The sequence below is a fragment of the Lissotriton helveticus genome, chromosome 3_1, assembly GCF_964261635.1.
Source record: "Lissotriton helveticus chromosome 3_1, aLisHel1.1, whole genome shotgun sequence".
NCBI lineage: Eukaryota > Metazoa > Chordata > Amphibia > Caudata > Salamandridae > Lissotriton > Lissotriton helveticus.
In genome coordinates this window covers 262,134,584-262,160,526 of record NC_136061.1, presented here as the reverse complement: position 1 = coordinate 262,160,526, position 25,943 = coordinate 262,134,584, and the positions used below count along the sequence as shown (strand labels likewise).

Here is a 25,943-nt window from a genome sequence, read left to right as displayed (position 1 = left end):
ACCCTGTTTTGAAAAAACATTGAAAGTTTACATACCACAGAGAAGCACACTACACATTTCTTTGTAACTTTTTACCTTAATATAAGGCAACAGCACATCTTTTAAAAGTAACATACCTTACTTCAGAAATACCTTTGCTATGGCAAACCACACTCCCACGTAATTTGTACTGGTTCACTGAAACTTTACCCACACTGAAAACTCACTGCAGATCCCATTGGAACTTCATTCCTCATTGAAATTAAACTACACGTCTCACTGAAAATGTAAAGCACACTATAACATACATTTACATCCTCCTACAATGTTACCCTTCACTGAAACATAAGAAATCCATAGCAATTATATCATAGGAATCAAAACGGAGATGTAAAGTAAACTAACTGCAGGCCTTTGCAATTCAAAACAGCCTCGTTTTACACCAAGCTGCAACTCTGCAATCCAGTATCTACTAAATATTCATTTAAAAACAACTTTAATTTACACTGTTACCCACCTGTACCTTTCTCTGCAGATGTACACATCGCTTGAATATAATCAGGTTAAGGTGTCTTGGCAGTAAAATTCATTGCTCTAAAACGATCTGAAAGAACACAACTTCATTCGCACTGACGCATAAGAGACTAGAGTTGAGATTTGTGCTGTTTTGCATGACTATAAACATTAAGAACAGTCAGTCTCTTCCCTTCATTCAAAATCAAAAAATGTAACAAGTTGAAAGAATTCAATTTGAAAGAGAAATTAAAAGGGTACCTGTTTAGCGTGGGGATGTTCCCTCTGCAATCAAAGAAGCAAAGTAAGTTACTGATTGGTTAGTCGTGGCCAAGATACAGAGAGGGTGGCGATTAAGGGAGAGAAAGCACAGATCAGAATCAAGAAGGAGTAAATACTGCAATCACGCACAATCCGCAGCCTCGTTGACTCTACTGAGTGCCTCACACAAAAACATGCACACCGCTTGATGCATGTCGACACTACATCACACTTACACCTTGCACTGATGCACACAAGGGCTCCACGCGTCACATTCAACAATTGAGCTCAGTTCAACGCACAAATCCCATTTGCTGCTTTGTGTTTGAAGCAAGCAAAGTAAGTACCAAGTTCTTACTCAAAACAAGTGCACAACAACCAGATTCTGACTGTTATTCTCAGTGAATGCGCTATCTCACATCTAGGGGTGTGCACACTGGCAGTGTACACCGAAGTCTTCTTTTGACTCAAAAATGAAGCTCAATGCTTGTCCTCCCCTCTCCTAAGCACCAGCACCTTTCAAGGAACTCTACAGGATAAAGTTACCTTGTTACATACTATATTATTCCCAGAGTGCCTCCTGTTAGAAATCTGTGGATACCATCACACCTTGTAAAAGGACCAAAATGGAATTTAAAAAAAACTTTTATTTTTCACAATAATATAAACGGATTCCTTAAAGCTTCAAGGCCAAAATGCATCATCCCTGGAAGAAGCATGAAAATGGCAAAAGGTAATTGGAAAGGTCCACACAGGTGTCTTTCTATTCTTTCTGACAGGAAGGTGGTGTAGAGAACTCCTTGGGTTCTGTGTGGCCTCCAGAGTATAACAATCCAGCTTCAAACGACATATCTTGTTCCATTCAGGCAACATCTGGGTGTGTGCCAACATCAATGTTGAACAAAGTCTCCTCAGACAAAGAAGAATGGGAGCGTGGAAAGAAAACAAGGAAGAATCTACTGGCGTCCCTTTTGAGAAAAAAGGCAGGTGTATCCTGGCTACCATCTTCTTTCAGTGGAAAACAATGTATGCTTCAGAAGCGCATATGGCTTGCAAATGCAACTTGCAGATGTTGTGGCAATCAGGAAGGCTACTGTCCATAAAAAAACAGCTACAGGCCAGCCATTAGTTTAGAAGAAGGAATCACACGAGGTTGCGATCTCATCTTGCAGTACGCTTCGTAGCAAGAAAAAACGATTAAGAAGGCCAGTTAGATGTCTTTTTATGACCTAGTTGGCACTCGAAAATGAGTCCTCCAGCTCATTTCTATAGGCCCCAGTGGTTGCTCAATTGGTTGCAAGGTGTCTCCTTGAGAATACATGATTTCGCAAGTAATTGTGAAATGGCGTGGCACTCTCTGCAGTGAAGGTGGAATAGACTAATACACTTGATAAACAGCAATGACAAAACTGCAACCTTTGTTCTTGCATCAAGTCTGGTGGTGAATTCTCTCTCCAGATAGTTGGAGAAGAAACTGAGATGGCAGAAGACTACGGAACTAGGGTCCCTGGTTAACAAGTAGTGCCACTGTGGAAGAATGAAGACCTCCATTTTAGGGTTCATGCAAAATGTTGTGGGGCAGAGCTCTGTATTCCTGGGAGGGTGTCTGTAAAATGGACATCTGTGGAAAGGCTGAAGGGCACCAAGAAAATTGTGTGCCTGATACAATTCTTGATTTTATTAAAGACTCCCAGATCGAAAGATGGTATAGGGAGGGGGAAGGTACAGACAGACACACTAACTTCTTAAACTAGTCCAGCAAGAGCTCACCTCAATTGGATCTTAGACTCCTGTCCAACCGAGCAACAAAGTTGTGGTTCTTCTTGTTAAGAAGCACCACAAAATATATTTATGAGCATGAAGAGGCCTCAAACAGAGTTGAGGTCTGCATCCTCAGTTCCCAGTCACAGGGCGAGGATGACTGCTAAGGCTTCTCTGGTGCATAACCCCAGCATGTGGGAGATTAAGAGGATCATGCCTGGAGATTTGGCCAATTACAACAGAATGACTCCCATCACCACCTGCACCCAGAGTTCTTGCATGAAGACTTGTAAGGTTCGGAAGGATGCACTTACCTTCAGACCATTTATGTGGAGGAACAAATTTGATTTGTGGCAGAGGGTACCAACTTTCATGTGTACGCAGGACAACACCTGGATGAGTTTCCTGTGACTTTTAACTGTGGTTATGGAAAACAGAAAATACACCCTATCAGCAGTTTGCAGCTATGGAACCACCTTCGCAAGGAGGATTAACTTTGACTGGCAGTCGAGAGGTGGGTCCTGGTGTTCTGCCAGGGGAAGTTGCAAGGGTCGCATTGGCAGCTTCGCATGGGGAAGCAACCCTCTATAGGACTTCTAAAGCCCTCTAGGTGAACGTGGAGAATGTCATTCCCAGACATGTGTCATAGCCTACAGCCCCACACCATTGTCCTAGAAAAACAGCCTGATTTATTGGAATCTCTTTGATTATGTCAAGAAGATTTTCGCAAGTAATTGAGAACAACAGATCGTGCAGGGTCCTAAGAAAAAGGGACACCGTTATTCCCACCGCCGCTGTGGGAGAAACCTTTATCAGAGAGTGTCATGGTATAAATAAGGCTTCTGAATCTGCAGAAAGGGCAGAGGTTTAAGAAGTCTGACTAAACCCAAAAGTCACCCATTTCTACTCAATAGTTTGTTATGGTACTCTAAGGCAGTGCCAGCGGGCCTGCCAGCCGAGACCATGGAAGTAATCCTCCTTCAGAGAGCATAACCTGCCAGCTGTGCCCACTACTCTCCACATCTGGGCCAGAGTCATCTTCTTTAATTCTGAAGGGTGAAGTAGTTCAGGTCACAGAAACCGAGTCCTGAAGAAATCCCATCCTCATTTAATAGTAGGTGTTACCATCTTATGAAAGGTGCAGCAGATTCTATGACCACTAAGAGAAGGAATGTGCCAACTTCCTCCAGAAGTTGTTTGGGGACTGAATGGGGAACAGCTGGCCTCCGATGTGGTAGAAAAGATGACTGTAGAGCACAGCTATAGCCCTTCTATAAGAGGCTGAGAAAGGCTCTGCCTTGGGGAAGACCTATGACCCCGAGCTGACCCTCAGGTGTAGGCTGAGAAGTGGGCTCCTTTTCTCCCCAGATGGATCTCCTCTTGTACAGTGAGGCTGAAGTACACAGGAGGTGCTGGATGTTGAATTTAGAGTGAAAGATTTCAAGCAAGTGTGGGACAGAAGGAAAGAACTCTGGGTATAGACTGAAACTGGTGATATGGATGTGACTGTTTTAGTCTTGTAGTTCAGCAGCACCTTATCCATCAAGAGATTTTAGTAAATTCTTCCCATCAACGGGAAGTCAATCACTTTATCCAGGCCCCCCTATTGTAAGGCTAAAGACTTCAGCCATGTTTGTTGGTGCATGCAAAAACTATTGTTAATTGTTACTTCAGCCAAGGTGGTTCATAACACCAACCATTTTTGCTCTGAAGACTACTTGTCCAAACTAATCCCCAACATATGATCGTCTTCTTCTTGAGCACCTTGTTGTTCTTAGGGTCAGAATTAACCTACCTCCGTCTCCTTTCAGGGGTGGTTGATGGGGTGGGTGGAGTAGTTTCTTACCTGTGACTCCAGTACTGTAGTAGGGGTATCTCTATGATAGTCATAATCATGTGAATAGTCCCACCCACGTGCGTGGACCCTGGAGCACTTCAATAGATATAGTCTCTTAAGGTGCCCTCTTCTGCAATCCTGAATAGACACTTAAGAGATAATAAGACAATAATGCAGCCTGAAACCACTAGGCTACTCTGGCCATTACTTCATCCTGCTGTGAAAAAGATAGCCAGGTAACAGTTAAATTTAACTATTTTACTAAGTTTCACACATAGAGAAACTCCCCTTCACAAAGACCCTTTTTCATGATAGAGATGAAGGGTTGGACAGACAAGCCCCATAAGATGCCATTATGTGTCTGTAAATGGATACCATGCCTTTAAGAATCCTCCCGTAGATAATGCCCAGCCAAAGGCCAGTTACTTTCAGTTCTTGTTGAAGGTGTATAAAGAAAGGCCTGCTGCATTCAGGATATCACTGTTTCATCCACCGGGGAGGAGGGCGGGTTGCTTATGAATATCACAGAGATACCCCTACTAAAGAACTGGAGTTACAGGTGAGAAACTACTCATTCTGTAGTAGGGGATCAGTATAGTCATAATCATGTGAATAGAATGGCAAGCCCATGCCAAAAAACAACCCTAGCAGTGAAAGAAACAGACAGACCCACTATTGTGCAAATAGATCCCTCAGCGAAGCCTGCCCAACCTGAGTATCTGCCCTGGCATCAGAGTCCAGGCAGTAGTGTTTAGCAAAGGTATGGACTGACTTCCAAGTGGCAGCCTTACAGATTTCTGCAATAGGGACGTTTACGGAGTAAAGCCGCTGTAGCAGCTTTACCTCTGGTAGAGTGAGCCCTAGGCTTACTAACTAGAGTCTTGTTGGCTTTTTGGTAAAACACAGTTGAATACAGGACACAATCCATCTAGAGATGGATTGCTTGGCTGTAGCAAGACCAGTCCAGACAGATCCATAGTTAACAAACAGTTAATCCGATCTACGAATCTCCTTAGTCTTATCTAAGTAGAATTTCAACACCCTTCTCACATCAAGAGAATGAAGGGACCTCTCTGCAGGAGAGGAAGGATGCTGAAAAAACGTGGGCAAAGTAATCGTTTGATTCACATGAAACTCTGACACCACCTTAGGAAGGAACTTTGGGTGAGTTCTCATGACAACCTTAGATGAATGAAACACAGTATAAGGCACTTGACAAGAGAGAGCCTGGATTTCACTCACCCTGTGAGCCGATGTTATGGCTACAAGGAAAGCTGCCTTCCAGGACAGATGCTGGAGAGAAGCTGTATGAATGGGATCAAAAGGCTCCCTCATAAGTCTAGAGAGCACCACATTAAGCTCCCACGGAGGCAAAGGATGCATAATGGGAGGAAACACCTTCTTCAAACCTTCCAGAAAATCTTTCATGACTGGGATTTGGAAAAAGGAAGTTTGTGAAGGGCATTTCCTATACGCAGTCAAAGCTGCTAGGTGAACTTTGATAGAATGAAAATTAAGGCCAGATTGATCCAAATGTAACAAGTAAGCAAGAATGACATCCTCCTTGCAGGATATTAGGATCTGCATCTTTAGAAGCACACCAAATGCAAAACCTCTTCCATTTGTGTGCATAGAAGTCCGTGTAGACGGTCTTTTCGCTTCCTTTAATATCTCCATGCAATTCTGAGGGAGATTTAAATGTCCGTACTGCACTAGCTCAGGAGCCATGCTGCCAAATTCAATGACGAGAGGTTGGGATGCATCATCTGCCCTTCGAACTTCGTGAGAAGGTCCGGCCAACATGGAAGTCGAAGATGCGGCAAGAGAGACCGGTGTAGTAGGTCGGTGAACCACCACTGACGAGGTCACTATGGAGCAATGAGGATCATCTTGGCCCGTGACTGGGAAAGTTTTATCAAGACTGTCTGGATCAGGGGAATGGGTGGAAAAGCGTAGAGAAAGCTGTTCGACCAGTTGATCCACAGTGCATTCCCCAGCGTCCCCGGTTGGTAAAACCTGGAGGTGAAGTCTCAGCATTTGCTGTTTTCTGCAGTGGCAAACAGATCGATTTCTGGAGTGCCCCATCTTCCGAAGATTTCTCTTACCACTTAGTCGTTTAAGACCCATTCGTGATTTTCTTAAACGAGTCTGCTGAGCGCGTCAGCCTGAGCATTTTGCACACCTGGCAGATGGGTTGCCGTTATCGTCAGGTCCCTGGCTAGCGGCCAGTTCCAGATAGTCTGCTCTTCCCGAGACAATGTGCGCTATCTTGAGCTCCCCTGCTTGTTGAGACAGTACATCGTTGTCGTGTTGTCCGTCTGTACAAGCAGGGATCTGGTTTGAAAGGACGGCTGGAAGGCTTTCAGCGGTAAGTGAACTGCTCGGAGTTCCAGGAAATTGACGTGATACTTGGTCTCCTTCTGGGAGCATGTGCCTTGTATCTGAAGGTGGTCTGAATGCGCTCCCCAACCGTGGAGAGATGAATCTGTCACAATGGTCTGAGCCGGTATCGCTTTGTGGAATGGAATCCTTTGGAGGAGATTGTGAGGTGAACACCACCACTTCATGGACTGGACGGCATGTTGCGACAGCTGAATCCTGTCCTCCCAACTTCTTCTTTCTGGTCCCACTGATCCTCCAGACATTCCTGCAGAGGCCGCATGTGGAGGCGTGCATATGGAGTGAGGAAAATACAAGAAGCCATGGAGCCCAGGAGAGAAGACACCGTCCTCACCGTCGGCGAAGGAACGGACATGAGAGCCTGAGCCTTCCGAAGGATTGATAAGCGTCGCTCCTCCGAAGGACACACGCTTGCCTTGCGTGTATCGATTGAGGCTCCCAGGTACTGCACACACTGGACAGGAGTCGGGACATACTTTGACAGATTGATGTGAAGATCCAAGCGATTTAGCAGAACGGCCGTCCTGTTGAAATGCAGCTGCGCCTCCTGAAACGTGGCAGCTTTGATCAGTCAGTCGTCCAGGTATGGATAGAAGAACACCTTGTTCTTCCGTGGGTGTGCTGCAACCCCCTCCATGCATTTTGAAAAGGTCCTGGGAGCAGACTTCAGGCCGAATGGTAGCACTGTATATTGGTAGTGATTGGTGCCGACCAAGAACCGCAGGAATTTTTGGTGTTTCCTTGCTATGGGCACATGAAAGTATGCGTCTTGCAAGTCTATTGCGCATAGCCAGTCTCCCTGATGCAGCTGAGGGTAGATGTGGTGCAGGGATAACATGCAGAATTTTTCTCTGGGGATCCATTTGTTCGCTTGTCGCAAATCGAGAATGGGTCTGAATTCGTTCTTGTCCTTCTTGCGCACAAGAAAGAACCTGGAATATAGACCTTGTCCCCTCTGAGTAGGAGGAACCAGTTCTATCGCCCTTTTTCTTAACAGTGTATCGGCCTCTACCTGAAGTTCCCGCAATAGGTCTTGTGAGTGAACTGGTGGTATCAATGGAGGAACGCTGGTGAAACGTAGGCAGTATCCATTGCGAACAATATTCAGCACCTAATTGTCCTGGGTTATTTTTCTCCACTCTGCCAGATAATTTTAATGCTTTCACCCACTGGAGTGGGTAACAGAAGAGGGGGAAGTAACCACTCAGGGCTTAAAACCAGTGGGGGCCTTGTTCCCCGGTGTTGACTGCTGGTTACCCCTGCCTCTCTGACATCTCTGAAACGGTTGTCGTTAAAACTGCTGCTGTTGCTGTTGCTGCTGCCCGGCCTGACAGCCCTGCCCGCGCTGGAACCGTTGAGAAGAATAACGCTGTTGGAAAGGGTGGAAATTCCTACGTTGCTTCTTATGCTTTTCCAAGCCAACGGCCTTGAGGGTTTCAACCTCAGCCTTCATCCGGGCCATCTCCTCGTCCGCATGGGAACCAAAGAGGGTGGCACCAGAGAATGGGAGGTTTGCGACACGCTGCTGAGCCTCCAGTTTCAAGGAGGTGAGACGCAACCATGAATGGCGTCGCAGAGTAACACCATGGCAATACCCATGGGCTGCAAGGAGAGCGGTGTCCGCAGTGGCGCTGATAATCTGATTAGAGACCATCAGTCCCTCGTTGAGTACCTCCTGGAAATCCTCACGTTTGTCCCTAGGTAAGAGGTCCATGAACTGGTGAAGAGACTCCCACTAGGAACAGTTCTACCGGCCCAGGAGAGCAGTAGAGCTTGCCACCTTTATCGAAGTGGCTGCCGTGTTGCAGACTTTCCTCCCCGCAGAATCAAGTTCACGGCTTTCCTTGTCCGGAGGGACTGTGGTCGAAGGAGCCGTAGCATGCTGCTTCTTTGCCGCCACCACGATGACTGAATCCGGGGGGGTGTCCGCCCGAAGAAATGCAGGGTCAGAGTCCGGGGACAGTATTGCTTCTGGAGCCTTGAAGGCGCAGATTTTCCCAAAGCAGGCGTCAGGAACAATTCCATCGCCGGTTCCTCCAGTCTGGGTACCAAAGGAATCAGGGGACAAGAGGCTTGCTTCTGCTGTAGCGTTTCAAAGATCACTGATGTAGTAGGAGCAGGCACTGACAGTGCAATGCCCGATTTAATCGCTCCCCTTACAAGAACCTCCTGAAACGTAGTAATGTCATCGACAGGTGACACTCTCAGAGGTGGAGAGTCCAACAGTGTTGGCGAGTATCTTCCCTCACTAGAGGACTCCGTGTCCCTAGTATATCGGGAACGTCATCTCTCGTGACGACGACGCCGGCGAGACCTTTTAGAAGAACGGTGCCGGCTGCGAAAGCGATGTCTTGGCCGGGATCGTGATATTGGCCTTCTCGATTCCGCTGGGACCACTGGCACAGGTGGAACAGCCGGAGGCTGAGGAGGAGGCGGAGGTGGTAGAGAAGGAGGAGAAGGTGGTGGAGGAGTAGGCGTCCTGGGCCGCCGAGGCGAATTACGAGGATCCATCGGCTGAGCAGGTACCGGTGTCCTAGTTGGAGAGTAGGTCCTGGAATACTCAGAGTCTGAGGTAGATATTACCCTCTTCCGCTCGCGGGCTGACCTCGAAGAGGAAGCCCTGGAAGTGGTGCCCCTCGATGGCGAGCTGACCACAGATGGTGACTGGTTTCCTGACATCGAGCTAAGATGGTACCTCCTTGACGTCGACCGTCTCCTCGATGTAGATCTTCTCCTCGACATCGACCGTCTCCTCGACGGCGACTTTCCCCGTGACGTTGATCTTCTCCTCGACGGCGACCTACGTGTTGCCGGTGAGCGGCGGTGTCGCCTTGACGGCGAGCGCCGATATCTCCTAGACCCAGATCGACGGCGATGATGTGTCGATGTTGGCTGGGATGTCCTCGACGTCGACCTCGGCTGAGGTCTCAACGTCAGTCCCCTCGACACTTATCTTCGACGTCGTTTAGACTCTGAGCCCTGAGTCGACGGGGAGCATATAGTAGTCATACCTGGTTTCGACGTCTATGTCGTTGCCTTCAACGTCGACTGGGACCAGCGTCGTTTTTGAGCCTTCTGTCGACTTGGGATCCACCAGAGGCCGACACATGGGTTGTGGAGGAGGAAAGGCTCTCTCCATGCCCAGATGTCCCACCTGCAGCCTGTTGTCTTCTCTGCTCTAGGCCTTGAAGACGAATCTTCTCCCTTTCACGCAGGGTCCTCCTGGAGAAGGATTTACAGATGGTGCAGGATTCAGGAACATGAGATGTAGGTAGACAGAGTATACAAACTCTGTGGGAGTCCAACTTGGCCTTCTTCACGCCACATTCAGGGCACTTATCAAATAAAGATGGCATTTTGACAAGAAAAATGTGGGCTAACGGCCCAAAAAAGTCAGCATAAGGAAGGGAAAGGCCAAAGATGTTGAGTGAAACTCTCAAACTAAGTATAAAGCTCAATAATGGAAAGATATACCACTATAGGTAGAGCTCAATGCTCTAGGGTCCTGCTGGCAGGAGCCGGAAAAAAGAACTGAAAGTAACTGGCCTTTGGCTGTGCATCATGGGATACCGAGGGTCTATGGAAGGATTCTTAAAGGCACAGTATCCATTTATAGACACATAATCGCAGCCTATTGGCTTGTCTGTCCAACCCTTCCTCTCTATCATGATAAAGGGGCTTTGTGAAGGGGAGTTTTTCTATGAGTAAAATAGTTAAATGTAACTGTTACCTGGCTATCTTTTTCACAGCAGGATGAAGTAATGGCCAGAGTAGCCTAGTGGTTTCAGGCTGCATTATTGTCTTTTATTCTCTCTTAAGTGTCTGTTCAGGATTGCAGAAGAGGACACCTTAAGAGACTATATCTATTGAAGTGCTCCGGGGGTCACGCACATGGAAGGGACTATTCACATGATTATGACTATTACAGAGATACCCCTACTACAGAACTGGAGTTACAGGTAAGAAACTACTCCACCCACCCCATCAACTACCTCTGAAAGAAGACGGAGGTAGGTTGATTCTGATCCTAAGAACAACAAGGTGCTGAAGAAGAAGACGATCAGATGTTGGGGATGGATATATGACGGTACAACGCGTACCGTCACAACGCATACCTTTACAACGCGGCCGTGACAACGCAAGTCGTTACCACGACTTGCGTTGGGGGGGCGCGGATTTCGAATAGTTTAATTTACTATTCTAAAACCAGTCCCCGTGGACCCTAGGGAAGGTGTTAGGATAGTAAATTAACTATTTTTAGACCTTGAGCGCCCTCCAGCGCAAGTCGTGGTAACGACTTGCGTTGTCACAGCCGCGGTGTAAAGGTACCGCGTTGTGAAAACATCGTTGTAAACGATGTTTACCGTTGGGGATTAGTTTGGACAAGTAGTCTGCAGAGCAAAAATGGCTGGTGTTATGAACCGCCTTGGCTGAAGTAATAATTAACAGTAGTTTCAGGATGAAGTAATGGCCAGAGTAGCCTAGTGGTTTCAGGCTGCATTTTTGTCATTTATTATCTCTTAAGTGTCTATGCAGGATCGCAGAAGAGGACACCTTAAGAGACTATAGCTATTGAAGTGCTCCGGGGTCCACGCACATGGGCTGGACTATTCACATAATTATGACTATCACAGAGATCCCCTACTACAGAATGGATGGTATACCTGCTTGGTTCAAGGGCCTGCTTTATTCTACAGAAAGTGGACACAGACTTAGTCAGAAGTCAGTGCAGATACCCGCAAAGGGATAGTGGACCCATGGAAGCAACTGTACCAGACCTGCTTCAGGTATAGAGCTTAGGATGAAGACGGCCTGAAAAAAGTAGCTATGGCAGCATCCACTTTGAAGCTCTAAGCGTCTAAAAGGAATTTGATAGCAAGGAGGTATACAGCCCAAAACATCCTGCATCCCTAGATCACCTTCAAGAACTAAATGTTGCTCAGAGTGTTCATTGTAAACCAAGATTTTTTCCATGAGGTCAACATGACCTGAAAGTCAGTTACTGATCCCAAAGATTCAATAATCTATAAAGAGCAGAGGATGGTATACTCCCTGATGGGCCTTCCGCTTCAGAATAAATGCTGGCAATAAGATCCAGAAAGAGAGGGTAATCAGATCCAATGAAAACAGGAAGCTCAAACTAGTGCCTTACCGTATTCAAGAATTTTTTTTTTTTTATTTGTTTATTGAGGTAAGAGGATCGATGCACTGCACGATGCATACAAACATAAACCACAGGGTAACCATACACAGCGCTGATGCCTACATCCATAAATGGCCGGCCACCCGTACTCTGACATCAAAATCTTCTGCATTAGTGTTACACGGCCCATCAGCCGACATCCATCGGACCGGCGGCGTAATGATCGATAGCCTCCCTGCTTTTGGCAGTGCTGAATTCGCACACTTATAAATCAGTAATCTTACATTTTTCAATTTCTTTGGCTTCTTATCCTGTATCATAACTCAAACTAAACCAAACAATGTAGTCCCCAACTTTTAGTTCACATCCTGCAATCATCAATCTGTGTCACAGCATCCTCCCTCCTCAGTGTCATTACTACTAAACTCGTACATTTTGAGTCGTCATTGTCTCATCTGTAGATTCCTTTATATCTCCGTCTCTGATCCTGAACCAACATGTGCCAGTAAATACACTCGCAAATATCCCCAATAATCCTTGGGCCTAGAGCCACCTGGCAGCTCTTCCTCATATGTTGCAAGCGTGTCTCGACAATACACCATATCATTTATCCATTGCTTCACCTCAGGGGCCCTTCTTCCATTCCAGCACATAGATACCCTTCTCTTAGCCAGTAAAAGCGCTATAGCACAAAATTTACGTTTCAATGCTCTCAGTTGCGGGATAATGCCCAACAAGCAGATTTTCGCATCGCACAGCATAGAGGTCCCCAACATCTCGTTCAGGCTCTGCATCACACCCTCCCAAAACCCCGCCACTTTGCGGCAGTGCCACGCCAGATGCATGAAGTCCGCTTCATCTTGCTTACACCTACAACATTGCGAATCATCTCGCAAACCGTATCTATGCAATCTCAGAGGTGTGTGGTATACCTGATGCAAATACTTGTAGTGTATTATTTTCAAATTCCCGTTAGGGGTTAACATACCAGTGAGCGCACAGGAGGAATCCCATTCCAAATCAGTGAGAGGTTCTGCTAGTCCAGCACTCCATCTGTCCCTAGCCTTGTGAGTATTCGCCCCCGCCGCCTCTTGTACAGCGGCATACAGTTTGGACACCAAATGTGACGCAGTCGGTGTAGTTAGGAGCAGTTGTAGGGGCGCCAGTGTTGGAGGTTCCTCCGGGTGTGTCGGAAAGTGTTCCCTGAGTGCTCTTTGCAGCCTATAATAATTGAAAGTGAATAGCGGCGTCGGGTTTGTGATGTAGTTCAGCTTGTCCAGCACTATAAAGACCCCGCTATCGTATAGATCCCCAAGAGTGTCTAAGCCCGCACGTCTAAACATGTCAATGCCTACCCTTTCCTGTGTCACCGAAAGAGCTGGGTGATGTGCCAGAGGAAGTGCTGGTGCATATAGTGGTAAGTTGCGTGTCGTCTTGCCTATCAGCCGCCAAGCCTCAATCGTGGTATTAACTGGGTTTATGTCTCGTTCATGCCGTTTAGCGCGTGTATGTGTTAATATGCTGGCTAGTGGGATAGGGTCAGCGTCACCTGCCTCTACGGCCACATGTGACAAGAAGGGCACCTCATGGTACCAGTGGTGCGCGTATTGCGCTTGCGCGCATAAGTAATACAAATAAAAGTCCGGCACCCTAAAGCCCCCCCTAGTATATGGCAGCGTCATGGTACGTAATTCCATCCTCGCTTGTTTCCCCGCCCATAATAAGTTAAGAACCAGTGTGTTAATATTACGGAATACGGCAGCGGGTGGTTTGATTGGGATATTGTTAAACAAGTACAGGAAGTTCGGAAGGAGCACCATTTTTACAATAGCCGCCCTGTCTGCCAACGAAAGGGGAAGTCTGTTCCACCTCTTAACCTTGTCCTCCAGCGACGATATGGTCCGCCCGTAGTTCGTCCTTACCACCAATTCCGGGTCTCTGTGGAACCATACCCCTAAATATTTCGTCGGTTCTTCCTGCCATTTTAAAGGATAGTCTAGTTTTGTCGGGTGGGTGCTGTCCGTTAAGGACAGAACTAGGGATTTATCCCAGTTAATCTGCAACCCGGACTGTAGGCCAAACCTGATGTACTCTCTCAGGAGCGGATTAAGGTGCTGCTCAGGATTCTTCACATATAGCACCATGTCGTCTGCGTATAGTGAGATATGTATGGGTCTGGAGGGCATTTGTATCGCTGAATAGTGGTGATGCTGCCGGATCTTACATGCCAGCGGCTCTAGCACCAACGCAAATAGCATCGGCGAGAGCGGGCACCCCTGTCGAGTGCCTCTGCATATTGGAATGGGCTCCGATACGTATTTGTTTACTCTGATGCGTGCTGTCAAGTTGGAATACAACATCATTATCCAACCCAGAAAGATCTGCGGGAATCCCATACGCACCAGTACTGCGTGGATAAAGGGCCAGCCAATTGTGTCGAAAGCTTTTGCTGCGTCCAATAACACAGCCACCGCCTTCGATTCCGGTGTTAGGTAATGGGCCAGTGCGAACAATGTGCGAGTGTTATGTGTAGTAGCTCTGTCGGGGATGAAACCTGATTGGTCTGGCCTTACCAGCAATGGCATAAGGGGCTTCAACCGGTCTGCCAATAAACTGGCTATGATTTTAGTGTCCACATTCAATAAAGAAAGAGGGCGATATGAGTCGCATTTATCGGCTTCTTTACCCGGTTTCAGCAACGCCACAAGCAGTGCTTCTCTCATGGAGGCTGGTAGCGTCTGAGCTTCGTGCGCCGCCCCATATAGCCGCACCAAGTGTGGTGCTAGGGTATCAGCGTACTTTTTATAAAATTCCGTGGCAAAGCCGTCCGGCCCAGGTGCTTTGTTATTGGGTAATCTCCGAATGGTGTCAGTCACATCCTCTACTGTCACCGGGCGTTCTAGATATTTCCTGTGTCCTTCAGCGAGCCATGCCAGCTCTATATCTTCCATGTATTGTAATAAATCATCTTGTGGTGGTGATGGACGCGCTGTGCTAAGTGCCCCGTACGTCTTCCTAAATTCAGTCAATATTCCCTTGGTGTCCGTGATCGCCTCCCCTGTGTCTGTGCTAATGGATGTTATGTTTTGTGGGGTTCTACCCGTGCATATCTTTGCGGCCAATTCCCTACCAGGCCTCCCTCCTTCCCCATATCTCCTCGCTGTCGCACGCCTTGATATATATTTTAGTTCGTCCATCGCGAACTCATCGTATTCGGTGAGGAGTGTTTTGATTTCCCCCAAAACAGCAGCGTCACCCGTTTGGGCGTACGTGTGTTCCAGGGTTTGTATAGTCTGTTCTCGTGTGTGCAGTTGGTGTCTGATGTCCTTGAGGATGCCGGAGGTGGTGCTGATACAGATCCCCCGTATCGTGGCCTTAAATGCCTCCCATAGCAGACCAGGGTCTTCAGTGGTGGGGGCGTTGAGATCGAAGTAATCTATGATTGCCTTGTGTATTGTTTCGACATAAACAGGGTCTTGCAGTGCAGTCGCGTTGAAACGCCAGGTAAAAGGTGGTGGGTCATAGTATGGTATAGCAATGTCTAATAGTACTGGGCCATGGTCCGAAAGTGTTCGCGGTAGGTGAGTTATGTCCCTGACCCATGAAAGTACCTCCCGTGTGCCCAGCCAGTAATCCAGCCTAGACCAACTATTGTTAGCTGCATTTATGTGTGTCGCGATAGTTTTGTCTGGGTTACGTGTCCTCCATAAATCTACCATGTGTAGGTCTTCCATGGCGTCTTGCAGCATCAACCTCGCTTTGCCGTGTTGTTCCAGCGTATGTGTCGCCCTATCTAGAGTATCCTGTAGGGTGACATTGAAATCCCCACCCCAAATTATGTGAGTCGTCTGCATGTCGACAATAGCGTGCCATACCTGTTTGAAAAATTCCGGGTCATCCACATTGGGCCCGTATGTGTTCACTAACAAAACCTTCTGCTGTCTCACCACTCCAGCTAGTATGACGGTCCTCCCTTCTGAGTCCCTGTGTGTGCTCGTGATCTCAAAACCCGTTCCCTTTCTGATCAATATGCTCACTCCTCTAGAGTACGATGAGTAATTCGAGTTGGTGACAGATTCAGCCCATTTAGCGCCTAGTGCGGAAGTACTTACTCGGGCCAAGTGCGTTTCCTGTAGGAACACAATGCTAATTTGTAATCTGTCGAAATAGGCAAAGAGTCGCCTGATCTTTTTCGGGTCGCCTAGCCCCCGTACATTCCATGTTAGAACCTTGAGCGTATTAGTACCTGTTGTGTTTATGAGCTTGGACATCAATGGCATACAACTTACATTTGTAACTCTGCATGTTCAATGCGTATGGACATATATATTTTACAATGACCGGCATTGACGTTGGTACGCTCCGTACATGGACAACTCTCACTTCATAATACACAGCTAAGGAGTTCGCCATGCGTCTCAGACACAGAAATTGCAGTTGGAAACATTTAGGAAATCCCACCCTCCCCCCACCCACTTTAGCTCCCGAACTTTGCCAAAGCCATCCCTTAATAACCTTTACCTGTAATGTCAAACTCTTAGTGGGGAACACCCACTCGGGGGTATCACCAGGTTCACACATCTCCATCCACATAGTGGACGTGGACGGTCGCAATATCATGCTGTAGTGTAGTACATGCACTCCAGGTCCCCCAACCCCCGACCCCTTCAGTACAAGCAGGGCCGCCAATTCGGCCTGACGTCAGTACGCCAATTCCCTCTTTACCAGCCACTCTTGCGTAGTCATTAGTTCGAGTCTTGGCATGGTCTAAGTGCCTCCTATCAGGCGAGCTATGGAAGTCATATAGTTTACCAGAAGTGGCAGGCATTAGATCGTGGTCACGCAATCTTCACAGCCGATTGGCAAAGAAGTAGACATCCCCACTTACTGCATTTGCCAAGAGAGGTTGACCTCTGTATGGAATGAGGGTTCCATAGGTAGGATGCCATATCCATTCATTGACAGAATGGTTGATCAGTACTGTTCATAGTTTGTGAGCACCAATTCTAACGCCAAAAGCGAATCTTCTTACAAAGCCAATATTTGCAAAGCCAATAGGTCTGGCTTTAATGTCCCGAAGCATTTAAAGGTAGGCTTACACAAATGCAGTTTAGATGTGTTGCATGAACAAAAGCTGATTATTACATTAAAACCTGCCCTATTGGCTGTGCCACTGCTAGGGAAAGAAAGAAGTAAGAATGGATTGTCTTCTGCATAGAATGCTTATCAAAGATAAAGAATTGAGTTTGACAAACAGTGTGATAATTGATTACATTTTTCAGATGCATAATAAGTCCCTTGTGCATTCCAACAGAAGCCAGGAAGACGGAACAATCTACGAAATAGCCAATACATAAGGTGAGAGGTTAATGCTCATCTGGGTGGAACCAAAGCCCCCTCTACGCATATACCCACTCACCAGCCCCCAACAGCCCTGAAAATATGCTGTAATTGGACTCCAAAGCTCCACTGACACAGACTCTCTGGTCCAAATTATGACTATGGGGCTAATAGATTTATGGGAAGTAATCTCCAGTTCAACCCCAATGCAGGATTCCGTGTCATGTATATATCCCCACACCCTTGCTGCACATATGCTATTTGCCCACGCACAATTCCACACTATTTGCCTAAGAGTATGAGCCAGGTAAAACTCGCTGTGGATAACATTTTGGTAAATAGTGTGAAATTCCCATTTGTGCAGCCTTGAACACGTTCAGGAGTGTGTAATTCAACATGTTTCCAAGGTGCCAATTGCATACACTCTAGTATGTTTATGTCTGTTAAAACATGGTGAGAATCTTGTAACACATATAATGCACATATAGTTAGCACTTGCGCAACTACCAGCTCACACAGAATGGCGCAAACAGTAGGTTTCACCCCAAAAGTTATACACCCTTAGTTGTAATCAATACCACTATATTCATATTAATGACTCCATGTCACCCACCTGGGTGACCTAAACAATACCGAAGTTGGTTTGTACTGCTGGTGGGACCACTTGCCGACAGAGATCTATGTTCTTTTTAGATCTGAACAAAGCAAAAGTTTGATTAAAAAGAATACCAGCTCCACTGTGGTTGATAGTATACTGTTGTTCAGCTCTTGCTAAAAAAAAGGACTCACATTCCTAGAGGGCACATTTTGCTAGTCCTTGGCTTTCCTTTTGCAAACAGTGCAGTCTGGGATCCAGTGAAGATCCAGGCGAGCCCCCACCGTGCAGGTTCACGATGACCGTTAAATAAATAACTTAAGTTACATTTACATTCAAAGGGTGTAATTTACAAAAAAAAAGACTGTAAAAGTACAGGCGGAATGTTACATCTGTACCAGAAGATTAATAAACATTTCCAGAACTACACCAGTGAAGACGCACAAGGTGCAACGTTTCCAGGTGTACTGCTGGGAATATCATGTGAAATTCCCAGCAGAACGCTACTTAGGATAAAATGGAGCCCACTGCGTAAAGGCATCAATTTCTTTTTTTCCCCACGGGGTTAAATATTTTTCCTCAAGGAGAAAGTCTTTCCCTCCACCCTCCCAAGTCTGGGGTGATTTCTTTCCCTTCCCTCCCAGTTATTCCAGCTCCTGCCTGGAGTCAATTTCCAAACCTTTCTGGGGTGGGAAGGGATTGACCATAGTTTAAGAATGCCTACAAATGCACGTTTATGTACATTTGCAAATGTACACTGAAAAAATACACTTTGTCACGCCTACTTCTAACTCCTTGCATAGGATTTAGTGCTAGTGATCTCTCCGCATTCGTGGCAAGGAAATGTGTAGTGGAAAATCCATTTACACCTACCAGGAATTCTTGTGTGAATTCCAGGCAGGTGTAAATGGAAGTATTTGTGCCTGTAAATGTATGTTTACATTCAAAGTACCTTTGTGAATCAGACTCAAAATATCCCACAGAAAAGATCCTGTACATAAGGCTTGGATTCAGTCCTCCTGGACCTAAGCTGAGAATCAATGTCTGTAGATCAATTGGTTTAGTTGATCTCCCAGAAATCATTAGAATATTATATGAAATTAAGAAATCATTAGGTTATTAAATGGAATCCCAGAACTGGAAACAGTGTCCTCTGTGGTACTGAGTCGCTTGCTGCCGCCTCCAGTGCAGTGTTTGGTTTGCTGACACTGTTGTCTCCACAGAATCCTCCATCTCAGGAGAGAAGCAATGCTTTGGCTTGTGAAGGAACAGGAAGTGGAGGCAGGGCGGCAGACCAGCAGGTGACACACTTGAGGAGTGAGGTAGGACATACGCGGGAGGGGATGGTAGGCGCCCTCGGGCAGGCTGCAAGCGGTGCTCCTTGTTTTGCACAAAGAGTGAGGCCTAATGGGGTGTAGAAAAGATCAGCAGATCAGCAGAGAAGTAGAGAAGCCAACTGTTTCCGAACTGGGAATGTAATGGCGCAGACCAGGATGTAAATAAGGATATGAGCCCCGGTGCATAAAGAAATGTTAGATACTCGCTTGCAGCTCACATGCCCATTCTTCCACGAGTACAATGTGTATGCTGGTAACGGGGGGCTGAATTTCAACAAATGAGGGACAAAACTAAAATTGCAAAGAAGACAACCGGTTCAAGTTAACTTTCCAATTCTATAGCAAAGTCCTTTTCCATTTGCATCAGGGCACCCAGTGTAGGCCCACACGGGCCGGATCAATGCCAGGGTTTTAGGGCAACCACCGACAGCAAATTATTTCCATTTAGATTAATCTTATATAACATGTATGGAAATCTGGCATGGCTTCGGTCCTGGTGAACCTATGTTGGGCCCTCCTGAACCTACACTGACTGACGGGTAACAAGCATGTTTCTTCATTCCATATATAGCTACCACCCTCCTAAGGAAGTCTACTTCCTTTGGCTTGGAGAGTCTGAGCGCAAACACTTGCTCCTACACAAGCAGCTATCCCCAAGTACTATCAAATATATTTTTATGTCCTTTTCATATACTTTCTTCTGCAAAGCGTCAAGTCAATCTAATCTACAGCTATTTCGACCTCACAATGGTGTTCAGAGTGCCCAAAAGTGAAATTACTGCAGTAAATGTGAATCACTCATCTAGGGCACCGCAAAAGTGAACAACTTCTAGAAACGCTGAACTTAAAGAAGATGTAGGTTTCCTAATAACCTTTCTTGTCATCGCTCACTGTTCTGCAGAGCACAAAAGAACCATCTCCACACTTTGGACAATAAATCACAACACAATAACAGACATCGGACAGTGTGCCTCAGCTAGTGCGCTCAAGAAGATTTACCTCAGAGTAAGTATTTTCTTTATTTCCTCTATTGACTTATTCCTCTATTCACAACAATAGTTGTTTTCCCTTTTCATCTGCACAGTAGCTTCTGATCATGCCTTCGCCTCTTACCCTTAACTACAATAGGATCTGGTCCCAATGGCTCAATGACAGATGTAGGTTTAACTGTGATTCAATGCCAGGCCAGACTATGGAAACTCCAAACCAAGGGTGACTGAAGATGGTGAGGGTGTAGTCCAAAGTGCAAATAATAGACCATTGATCATGGTTTCACACTTTTAAAAAACAAGCATATCTTAAGAGAGCAGAATGCATCTCTATTTTTCAAACACGGAAACTGAAACCATAACCAACATCATGGCTGAGTGAAAATAGTGGATGTTGTTTTGGCAACTGGCTCTTCCAGACATCCATTTTGTAATCCAGTGCTCCGATTACCCTGTCCGGTCAGACAGATGAGGACAACCTACTGTTGCTCTCAAGCTATGGTAAAAGAGAACTCTCAGACAACAAGGGCAAGTGCAGCTCATACATGGGAGAATATTTCAAGTTTTCTATAAGGATGACCCTAATACAGACAAGGAAACCGCCTGGATCGGCGACCTACTCGTTGTTAAAAAAGGGCTACACTTGTAGCAGCCAGACCAAATCGGTAAAGGACCAGGAGCTGGGGAATGGTCCTGGATGTCCACTTGCAGGAAGACCACGTGTAGGAGAATGGTCTTGGGGGCCACTTGCTGGAGAACAAAGTGCAAGAAAATTGTCCTGGGTGACCGCTTGCAGGAGGACCATGTACTGGGGAATGGCCTTGGGTGGCTACTTGCAGGGCAAATAGGTGTCAAGGACTGGTCATCAGCGGACATTTGCAAGATGACCATCTGCAGGGGAATGGCCTTGGGTCTGGCAGGTGGACCATATGTTGAAGAATGGTCCGCCGTGGTGACCTGCAGGAGGCCAAGTACTGGGGAATGGTACTGTCTGGCCACCTAAAGACGGTTCAAGATGCTCAGGAAGTGGACAGGAGGGAAATCAAAGTATTTAGGTAGAGAAATAGGGTCTCATAGTAGCATCCATACAGACGGTTCTTTCGCACTTGGAAAGAACTGGCCAACGTTCAGTTGAATAGGTGGTCTCTACCTCAGACTCAGACTTATTACACTGCCATGTTCTTTTAGGCACTGCCAAAAGAGCATCTCTCTTTTTAGATGGTCATGTCAGAATACTCTTCCTCAGTTTTATTAGTCAATGTTTTCCTGCCTTGATGACAAACAGCAATTACTGGGTTTCCTAATACAGCATCTTCAAAGTTGAGAGTCAGTAGAGCAGATTCTGTGGAGAGAGCAAGGCTAGGATTTGGACTGGAGGTCTCCCCATGTGACACCCTATACAGCTTGGTTCCCTCTCACTGACCGTTTTAGGTATCAGGGAGAGAGACGACATTCTAACCCATGTACTTTTGAAAGTTGAAAAGACAGGCAGAGACTCCATGCCGGCATGCAATAACATTGTTATCACTAGCAAGAGTTTTATAAAACATTATGACGTCAATATAAGTGAGACGTTAAAAGCCAGAGATTTTATCCTCCTTAGAATTCCGAAAGAAACTTATCATCCCTATTCTTTTCCGAAAGAAACTTATCATCCCTATTCTTAAAGATTTAAACGTATACAGATGTCGCTTAGCGTTTTTAGAGTGCCAGAAAATGGAAACTGTTTTTATGGTAGCTTCACTTGCTGAATTTTTTAAATCAGCTTTTAAGTGTCGTAAATCGATTCAAATGAATTAATTTTTATGTTGCTGCATATATGTACTTAATTTTGGTGCTTTTTTCTGTGTGATCTTATATAATGATTACTTGACCCCTTTGTAAATTGTATCTTTTCATGCTACTTTTATGGTTATTATTTGTTTTTTTAACCGAATAAAGTATTTTGAATCTACTGTTACAGGGGATCCTGGTAATTCCTGGGGTGGGAAGATAATAGCAGAATATAACATTTTGCTAAATAACATGCAGGAATATGTTTTTCAGTTCTTATTCCTGCATGTTTACCCCAGTGTGTGAAACACAAACAAGTTACAATTCCGATGGGTTCAGTAACTCATGCTACTGAGCAAATCTCAGTTAACAGACCACTCATAACAATGGCCTATGTGCCTTCTTTCTTGTACCTCCAAACTGGAATTTGGCGAGCCACTGAAAGCTTGAACCAGACTCGAGTCAGATGCCTGGCTTGAGCACAGCTCGTGGTCCACTTGGTTCCTTGAACCCAAAAAGAGCTGAGCTCTGCCTACCTCTTACACTATAACCTCACGCCCCAAGACAGAACATTAACTTTTGACATGAAAAAAGAGAGAGAAAGAGATACCATGTAGTGGCAGAACCGCACAATGTGTAACAATAAAACCTGGGCTCAATAGAGTCTTCTACCTTAACCAAATTGTGTGATCCTAGACAAATATTTTATTTCATTGAGCCCCCTTTTCCTTCATTATCACATATTAGATCACCTTCAAATACATGAGCTCAGGATGTGTGCAGTACAAAAACCGATCCACCCTGTAGGCTGGTTTATCCCTGTGTGCAAACATCCAGCTGTTGTTATTTATGAGTTGGGATCACCCTCAAACCTCAAACACTCCCGTTGGAATTTGCGCAGTGCTATATGGGAGCTACCCCTATCCCACAGGAAACCTCGGAATTTGCAGTGAATCTTTCGAAAGAAGTCGAGAAGTACACTCTTTAAAGACTTTTTATCACATTTTTAGTTGTATTTTGAACAAGTTACGTGCCAAGTACGTTGACAGGTAAGCTTGTCCACGGGCTCCGAGAGGCAAAACTGTGTCCCTTGGATCGGCTCCAGTTCGGCACTACTTTTTAGTTTGTTGGCTCGCCCACCTCTACTCGGACCGCTTTACCATGGTCATTTCAATTAATCCTCAAATAAACACCAGCACACCTGACAGGAATTAGGATACATACTTTATTTTATGAATGTGGACAGCACACAAGTGAAAGGTTGTGTTTACTTACAGAAGTAGAAGAGGCCTAAGAAAATGCACAGGTCTCCTACCCCAGCGAGGGTCAAAAATTAAATGCAATAACACAGGCGACGAAAACTGGCAGAGGGAAGGTGTGAATCACTCACTACCAAATATGTGGTGCAGGCTCCCTGGTAAGGATTTAATGTAAGGGCTACTTTCACTAATATTTATCAAAGTGTGCTTATTATCATTTAAACTTTTATAGTGGCATGCCACTAAGCTGAATGATTCACAAAATATCCCCAAACGAAACAACATAATTTAGATACAAATGAAAAACCACCTGTCACATTCGGTGATGACTTTTCGTACCGTCAATCATTGAGATTATTTATGGAATGGAATGGAATGGAAGCAGATTTGTAGAGCGCATGGTTACCCGGAGGCGTCCCAGCGCTGGCGAGCCAAGGTTACTGAGGAGGAAATGCCGAGTTAGAGGCCCTGGGGAAAAAGGAAAGTTTTGAGAAGTTTCCGAAACCGCAGATGGCTCGGTTCAGCTCGCATCTTCAGCGGTGGTGAGTTCCACAGAGTCGCTACATTAATGGAGAAACGCCGACCTCCTGTTCGCGCCCTCTTTACTCTGGGAACTCTGGCCAAACATTCACGATCGGAGCGAAGGGATCTGTTGGCTTTGTAAGAAGACACTAAGCTCTTCAAAATAGGAGGGCCCTTACCTTGTAAAGATTTGTGGACAATACACAGGGATTTAAACTTTATCCTCTCACGAATTGGTAGCCAGTGGAGAGATCTAAGGGCCGGTTTCGCTGAAGACCTTGCCAAAGTACCTGTGAGCAGCCTAGCTGTGACGTGTAAAGGAAGAATGGATATTGACCTGTGATGAAAATATCTCTATCTCAAGAATAAACAACAGAGTTTAAAGAAGACAGATTGGACTTTGATTTCGTTAACACACAAAGAGTAGTGCTCAGGATAATTTGTTTTCAACGGTCACAGATCCATGAAAAACATCACCAACTGGATGAAGAAAAACTGCCTGCAGCAGAACACAGACAAGATGAGAGGAATGATCTACGGCAACAGCAGCAACACATGGAATGACTACTGGGGGCCACCTGACCTAAGACCCACACCCACTCCCTCTGACAAGTCAAGTCAAGTCAAGTCAGGTAATTTATATAGCGCACTACATACCCAGAGGGTCTCAAGGCGCTTGTGGAAGGGTGGGAAATTACTTGTCGAATATCCAGGTTTTAAGCTGCTTTCTGAAGGCTATGTGGTTTTGAGTAAGGCGGAGGTGAATGGGAAGGGAGTTCCAGGTTTTAGCCGCTAGGTAGGAGAAGGATCTTCCCCCCATGGTGGTTTTGTTGATGCGTGGAACAGCAGCGAGGGCTTGGTTAGAAGAACGTAGCTGGCGGGAGGGGGTGTAGAAGTATAGTCGCGTGTTGAGGGATTCGGGTCCGAGTTCGTAGAGTGCTTTGTGTGGGTGGGTGAGGAGGCGGAACGTTATCCTCTTATTGACAGGGAGCCAGTGGAGGTCTTTCAGGTGACCGGAAATGTGGTCTTTACGCGGGATGTCTAGTATGAGTCTGGCTGAAGCGTTTTGGATGCGTTGGAGTTTTTTCTGAAGTTTTGCGGTGGTACCGGCGTACAGGGTGTTTCCGTAGTCCAGGCGGCTTGTAACCAGTGCGTGGGTGACCGTTTTTCTAGTTTCGGTGGGGATCCAGCGAAATGTTTTTTTGAGCATGCGAAGAATGTTGAAGCAAGATGATGAGACGGCGTTGACTTGTCTAGTCATTGAGAGTGAGGAGTCCAGGATGACGCCCAGGTTCCGTGCATGGTCCGTTGGGATGGGTGCTTTTCCTAGGGCCGCTGGCCACCAAGAGTCGTCCCAGGCGGAAGGGGAGGTACCTAAGATGAGGACTTCTGTCCACACCAGCAATCTCAGAATTATCATTGACAACAAGCTCACCATAAAATCACAAATCAACGTCGTCTGCTCCACCCGATTCCACATTCTGCATATGCTACGTAAGATTTTCAAATGGCTTCCCCTGCACATGAGAAGCATTGTGACACAGGCCCTCATCACCAGCTGATAGGACTATGGCAGTGCTCTCTATGTCGGAATCTCTGCACACCTCCTACAGACACTTTAGACCATACAGCACGCTGCAGCCAGATTCATCCTCAACCTTCCCTGATGAACCCACATCACACCTGACCTCAGGCAACTCCACTGGCTCCCCATACAGAAGAGATGCCAAATCCATGCACACAGTCTTTACACAACCAAGGACCCACCAACATTAACCAGTGCCTGAAATTCCAATAAAAACATCACTTGCCCATACTCCCCACATCTACCGAAGCAGAACAGCCTTCCACGCAACTCCGGACCATCACCTCAAGTCTGGAATTCTGAAGGGCCCTCAATACCTGGCTGTTCGAATAAGCCTTCGGGACTTGCAATCTCCTGGATACACTTTCGGGTGATTATCTGTGCTTTATAAATTCTTGATGTTTTGAGTAATGTCAGTCAAATTGTAGTCTCCATCCAGGCTTTAGAATTTAAATATACTCAAAGACCACCTATTCAAAACTAAAATCTGAGACATTTCTAATGTGTCCTTAACCCCATCCCAAACTAGCCAATGCTCTTGTATCTGATAACACAACCAAAATATGTTTGTATTTTTTTCCGGGCACCTTTATGCAGCACAAACTCGACCCGAAGGTATTGGACCACTTTGCATGCGTCCCAAGAATAT

At 46.1% G+C, this 25,943-nt stretch overlaps 1 protein-coding gene across 6 annotated transcripts in view; it reads right to left on the bottom strand.

Moving 5' to 3' along the window:
• ACACA (acetyl-CoA carboxylase alpha) overlaps positions 1-25,943 on the bottom strand; it is a 1,199,721-nt gene that overhangs the window by 648,954 nt on the left and 524,824 nt on the right. For 3 of the 6 annotated variants that reach the window (XM_078679777.1, XM_078679779.1, XM_078679781.1), the window contains one exon: positions 754-777. The exons of the other annotated variants lie outside the window; for them this stretch is intronic. In XM_078679777.1, the coding sequence (XP_078535903.1) occupies positions 754-777 (24 nt within the window). The remainder of the gene's footprint in view (positions 1-753; positions 778-25,943) is intronic. 6 annotated transcript variants of the gene reach the window in all.